The sequence below is a fragment of the Ciona robusta genome, chromosome 3, assembly GCF_009617815.1.
Source record: "Ciona robusta chromosome 3, ASM961781v2".
Taxonomy (NCBI): domain Eukaryota; kingdom Metazoa; phylum Chordata; class Ascidiacea; order Phlebobranchia; family Cionidae; genus Ciona; species Ciona robusta.
The window spans coordinates 4,957,224-4,963,349 of record NC_143237.1 but is presented as its reverse complement, the minus strand read 5'-3'; the positions used below and the strand labels follow the sequence as shown (position 1 = coordinate 4,963,349).

Sequence of the window (6,126 nt, the reverse complement as noted above, 5' to 3'; positions counted from 1 at the left end):
CATTGTGGGCGTATGTGTTCTTGGGCAAGACACTTAACGCAACTGCTTCAACTTTAACTCAGTGGTCACTAATGGGTTGTCCAAGTTATCAGCCATACATACAAAAAAATAAAAAAAAAAATAATAATAATCACCCACAAAGTAACATACATGGTAACTCGTAAGCTAGCACAAGGTGTTATTACGACCGCCGTGTTCCGGCCACGCGAGGATAAAGTAAGCTGCATTCATTCATTCATTTATGCATTCATGCATTCATTCATTCATTCATTCATTCATTCATTTATTCATTTATTCATTTATTCATTTATTCATTCATTTATTCATTCATTCATCATGCTGTTAATCTTAATCTTTATCGTTGTTATCAACCACCGTCCGGTAGGATCCGCCGTGTGTTGAGAAAGTATTGCCACTTTACAAGTTTTTGTTTCTCTCTGGAGCAATGCGTTATTTAGCGTTGTTGCAAGCTTTACTTAAAGGTTTACCAAAGAAACAAACATTTAATTGACTGCACTTACAATGTGTGAAGTACCTTTGGCAGTTCGCACATTGGTACGCTCCACCTTCCACACTCTGGCTGTACCATTCTTCAGCTCGGCGTCACATGGTATCTTTGCATAGTGAATATGCAGGTGTTTCACTCTCGAAGCTTGTCAAGATTAGGTTGTTGCAAAGCAAACTTTGGATATTAAAAATTCGTTGCTGCAGCTCCAGCAGAAATAGCTGTCTGATTGTTTTGTATAGTGAACCTTCTATATCGCGTTCCATATTTTTTTCCTTATAAGCCTTCTATATTTTTACCACTCACGCTCAGGGTTGTTAATTGTGGTATAGTAGGGTGGGGGAAGATGGGACACTTTGTCAGACGAGACTCTTTTTTAATTTTCTTTTTACGGACCCCCATTTAATGATAATCCGGAAAATAAGGTTACAGAAATTATTCGATAGTATTATCACGACCTTATAAAACGCCCGTCAAAGCTGATTACTGTTTTTAAATATTAAAAAATATGTAAAATAGGAAAAGTATACTTTGAATGAATTTTTTTAGTTTCCGTGTGCGAACGATTAAACTAGTTTCATAGCTTCATAAAACAACCTTGAATATTTCGTACAGTTTGATTTTGTCTCATAAAACTAATTTTAGTTTTGTAAAAAAACACTGAGATATAAGCATAAAGAAAACAGGCAGGGGTCAATATGACTTTAATTTGAGATAAAAACAACAAAAAAATATCCGTTTAACAGTATATATATAAAAAGTTTACATGGTAAAGAAACTAACACAGCCTGTTAAACTCGGTAGGTTAACTACAAGTTGTAGAATACTCCTAATGTAAATATATTTCAATTTAGACTCCAATCTTCCCCCACATTGTAGTTTTGCATGTTTTCATTGCCAAACTTTGAAAGATTTGCTTTTAATTTAGTAATTTATTCCTCAGGGGGTTTTCAACTATAAAGATACTGATATAATAAAAAGATAATATTTTGAAAATATATTCGAAATTTGGTCATTTGCACTTGGTGTTAATTTATAAGAAGGGGCTTGTGCCAAAAACAAAGTAGTAATACCCAATTTGTAGCAAAGATAAAAACTTTATCAATAGTTGTTATCAATTTTCTGTTAATACAAGTTCATATACAGTTGTAGGATACAATATTTATCCATTGATGTTCAAACATTACCCATTGTCGTTCAAACAATACCAATTGTTATGCAATAATATAATGTATAGGTAACATGTTAAAGGGCCTAAACACACCCCAAATGTACTTCGCTTTAATCGATAGAGTGTGTTTTTCTAATTCCAACGACACCTTACTTGTTTTAATCGGTTCTGTATAACCAAAGATATTCCAGCTCAAACACCGTGAAATTCAAAAAACTGATTTGAAAGTTGCGTGGCGAAAAAAATTGAGAAGTGTACTACCCACGTGACAAAATTGTTGAAGCGTGGCCGCTCTCATTCAGAAAGGCGAGAGGCAGTGTTTTCAGCGAAAAACGAGAGAACAAAAAAAACGCAAAAAAGCACAAAAAAAACGCAGGTTTCGCTTTTACGAATGAATCAGTCACGTGACTAGTACGTTCCTATGTCACAATCACGGAGCTCGTAGTAAAAAAAAGATAGCGCTAGAGATCACTGTTTGAGGACGAATATCTCCGCCTATACTGGACCAATTTTAATAAGCAAAGTATTTTTGGAATCAATAAAACGGTCGCTTTATGAATTTACCATAAAAAATAAAAGTGACGTGGGGTGTGTTTAGGCCCTTTAAAAACTATAGCAGTAGGACAAAAAAAGAATGTTTCGACTTAATTTTCAAAGCGTACAGTACTGTTTCGTGTTATTTACGTATATTCCTATTTATAAATACACTTAATAATCAAAATTAACACTGGTTTCAAACTGTCCCATCTTATTCTGTGTGTTTTCGAATTTGGAAAATTTTACTTGCTGTGCAGATAGTAAATAACTCCTCGTGTGTTTTATTGTTTTTTTTTTTCCTTAAAAATCGGGTTTTCTTCCAGATCTTCTCTTTTCATTGCAATTTATGCAGCGTTTTATGTAGAAAGGGTATTGGAACCCATCCTATATTACTATGTTAAGGGCGAATTCCCACCAATGAAGCAAAGTCGCCTTTAGTCATTTTTTAAAGCGCTTTCCAGATAGAGCGCTGTTTGTTTTATTGTTCGATACGCACCAATGCGGTAAGGCACCCCAAAGGCACGTTCGCTTTTAGTCATGCTTTCATCGCGCTTTATGAAAGTGGAGCGTGCGCTACTTTTGCCTCATGCTTTATCTTGCTTTTCACTAGAAATATCGGTAAAACACTCGTTAACAGTGTCGGATTCGTACAGTCGAATGCTGTAAATTTAGTTTACTCACGGTAACGTTTCGAACAGATTCAGAACATCTTGCCTGGTAACACACACTTTGTTGCCTTTCATTGCTGCGACCCCGGCTATTCTATTTTTTGAAATCTGCTTCTTCTATTATCTCGCTTCTTAACACAGCTTGCTTGTTCAAAACATAAGACATGTTGTCCTTTTAAACACTATCCCTGGTGTATTAGCTGCCACCATCCGAGGGGAGCTGACCTCTCGACTGCATCCCTTGCGAACAACCGTCCGCTAGCCGTACTAAACGGAATATGCGAAGACCGATATATTCGTAACAAATCGAAATGTCGACAAGATTTTCTTTCTGCAATTCCCAATATAAGTAAGCGGAACATCTTTTTCTTAATTATCCAAATAATGATTTCTTGTTTTAGATGTTTCTTTGTTCTTATCCACTAACTGGTTGGCCTTGTTGACAGGATTTTATATTGTTTCGTGTGAACCCAATTATTTCTGTGACATGGCTGAAAGCACTGCAGCATAGTGCTCCTTCCACCACGCCGACAAAAAAGAAATAAAAAAAGTCTACAATTGAATTTATTTCACTTTTATTTAACAAAATTGCGACACCAAGTGTGCAATGCAAATGCCTTGGGTGCAGTCGCTTAAAAACAAATACCAGAGAAACATAATGATGATAATCATGTATAAATTCCACTTCACTGTCAATCGCAAACTAATAAAATGATTTTTAAATTGTACATTCATCCGGCGACTTATTTCTTGGCAAAAGTAACTTTCATTGCATTGCTTGGAGATATTTTAAATCCTTGTAAAGCACCTTTTGCCTCTGATGCTTGCTGCTCACCTTCAAACTCAACAAATGCAATGTCATGTCGACCAGGCACCAGTCTCACTTCCTTGAAACCATTGAATCTGTGACAAGCAGAATTGTTCGGAAATTTTATTTAGTAGTTAACAAAAAAAATAGCTAACATATACAACAGCACAATATTTGTAAGTTGTGAACTATAAAGTTACAATAATGTAAACAGCACCTGTTGAACAGCATATTAAGCATTTCTTCTTGAGTTTCTGGAGGTAAGTTATTGAGAAACAAAATATGATTTGGTGGATTTTTGCTTCCATCATCATCTGCACGCCCACCTGCACCTGCGACAAACTAACTGTAATACCAATTTGATATGAAGCAAATTCAAAAACAGTGACCAGTTATCCCCATTTTTTTATGTAAACAGTTTCAATAGATTGTATCATCTATGATGTATGTGCAATTGCAGAAATATTATGCCAAATTGGTAGTCATTAGAAATATTAAATACTAACCTTGTCCTTTTGGTGCAGCAGAAACAGCTTTGGGCTGTAATAAAAAATAAAATATTACATAAAATATCACAGACATACACAAATATATAAAATTTGTACCTTTTTCGGTTCCTTTTTCTTCTTTTTCTTTTCTTTTGTTCTCTCTTGGTATGTGCCTTTCATTTTGGCAATAACGTCGGAATCTTTTTTCGAATAAGCTAATCTCTGCATAATACCGTAATAATTTTTAAAAAAAGTGTAAAAAAATAGGAAAAAGGAAAAACGACTTAAAAGTAAATAAATGAATCTTCTACCATCGGTTTGTCATAAAATGGGAATCCCTGCATGGAACGCAAAGCATTTGTTGCACTGCTAATTTCCTTGAAGATAACAAAAGCTTGTCCTCTCATCTTCAAAGTTTTCATCGCAACGATGTCAAGGATTTGACCGAACTGAGAAAAGATGGCATACAGAGACTTCTTTAGTTCTGTATACATAAAAAAAAACAGATTAAACGATTTAAGGGCAACTGTCTCTTCATGCTTTATTTAACATGTAAACGTATAGTTAAGTAAGAATACATGAACTAAAGGCCTGAGAGCGAAAATATATTTAAAGAGTACATCGCACTAGCACAGTTAACATTTCTGTTTCCAGATGACAACCCAATGGAACACAAAACACTACCCTGGTATCATATTTACCTTCTTTCTTAATTTTTTCATTTAAATTGTTGGCATATATTGTATGTGTTGGTTTAATATCCATGATTGGTGGAAACTAGAACCTACAAATCCTTTATACAAGCAAAAAGGGAATTATATTTAAATTTAGTAAATATTTAAAATTTAGTCCACATTGAATCATGCAATATAGAATGGTGTTTGAAGTAGCTTTAAGTTAACCAGGATGACCACAAGAAGTATTAATTATAAAATGAGACATACACAATACAGATTATAGTTGCATTGATACTTAATAGAAAACAAAACCAAGTCTTACAAAAAATAACTTTACGGCAAAACTAAGTTAGAGAAGTAAATGTGTACAAACTCAAGTGTAGATTGAGCCTAGATTTTCGATACGTGATTTATACTGAGAAACAACCTATGAACTAAAAAAGGTGTAATTTAATATCACAATAAGGTATAAGATTGAGAACCACAATATTATTCAAAAGTAAGTTTATCTGCTGGTAAATGACCGGAATCACCAAGACATTTAATTGAAACTCTTCCATTAGGACGTACAGATAACCAAGTAATGCTTCCATGACGTAAACTTAAACGCAGCCACGCTTCAGGTGGCAACTGCAAAGCCCGACAAACAAAATACCGAATCACATTCCCGTGGCAAACTATCACTTCCGTGGAATCAAATTCCTGCTCAGGATTTGCTCGGTGAATAAAGTGACGAAATGCAGTTTCTATACGTGCTCCGTCTAGAAAAAATGTTTTTGGATCTGGATTCCATGATTGAATGGGTGGTTCCGGTTCAACAGGAGCTCCTTCTCGAATCAAATCCGAATCTTCCACTGGAATTTCATCATTTTCCAACTGCTTGTATATAAGATCACCAGTCTGCTGAGCACGAGTCATTGTAGACTTGACAAAATGTGTTATAAGCTTAGCTAAACCTAGCTCCTTTAAACGTATTCCAGTACGAATGGCTTGCTCTTTTCCAAGTTCAGTCAAATAGCGCTCCTTATCACCAGAACCAGCCAGGTTATATTGACCGTGTCGAATTAAAATTATATTTCTTGTAGCTTTAGCTTTGTCATTTGCCCTTTTATCCCAATCAGAATCCCATTTACATGATGGCTCCACACTTGCTGCAGAAGCAGTATTCCTTGTGTCACAGTTTAACTTAAAGTACAACAGCAGTGTACCACAACCACCAGTAACTGCAGTTGCTAATCTAAGCATCTTATGAGAAACCATCTATACAGTTTA

At 35.1% G+C, this 6,126-nt stretch overlaps 2 protein-coding genes and 1 long non-coding RNA gene across 3 annotated transcripts; 1 reads left to right on the top strand and 2 right to left on the bottom strand.

The window, feature by feature from the left end:
• Positions 1-818: 818 nt before the first annotated feature.
• Positions 819-3,609, top strand: LOC149738397 (uncharacterized). The gene is made up of 2 exons (XR_016384655.1): positions 819-3,230; positions 3,283-3,609. It is a non-coding gene; the product is annotated as an uncharacterized LOC149738397 (long non-coding RNA).
• LOC149738396 (U2 small nuclear ribonucleoprotein B''-like) lies at positions 3,440-5,020 on the bottom strand. Its single transcript, XM_089875148.1, has 6 exons — positions 4,879-5,020; positions 4,489-4,661; positions 4,295-4,399; positions 4,196-4,229; positions 3,907-4,021; positions 3,440-3,784 (listed from the first exon to the last, which is right to left on the bottom strand). Exons 1-6 carry the CDS (start codon positions 4,940-4,942, stop codon positions 3,625-3,627), a joined length of 651 nt encoding a protein of 216 aa, XP_089731274.1. The 5' UTR covers positions 4,943-5,020; the 3' UTR covers positions 3,440-3,624.
• On the bottom strand, positions 4,971-6,114 carry LOC149738395 (serine/threonine-protein phosphatase PGAM5, mitochondrial-like). Its single transcript, XM_089875147.1, has one exon. The coding sequence runs from the start codon at positions 6,112-6,114 to the stop codon at positions 5,344-5,346; it is 771 nt and encodes a 256-aa protein (XP_089731273.1). The 3' UTR covers positions 4,971-5,343.
• Positions 6,115-6,126: the final 12 nt, after the last annotated feature.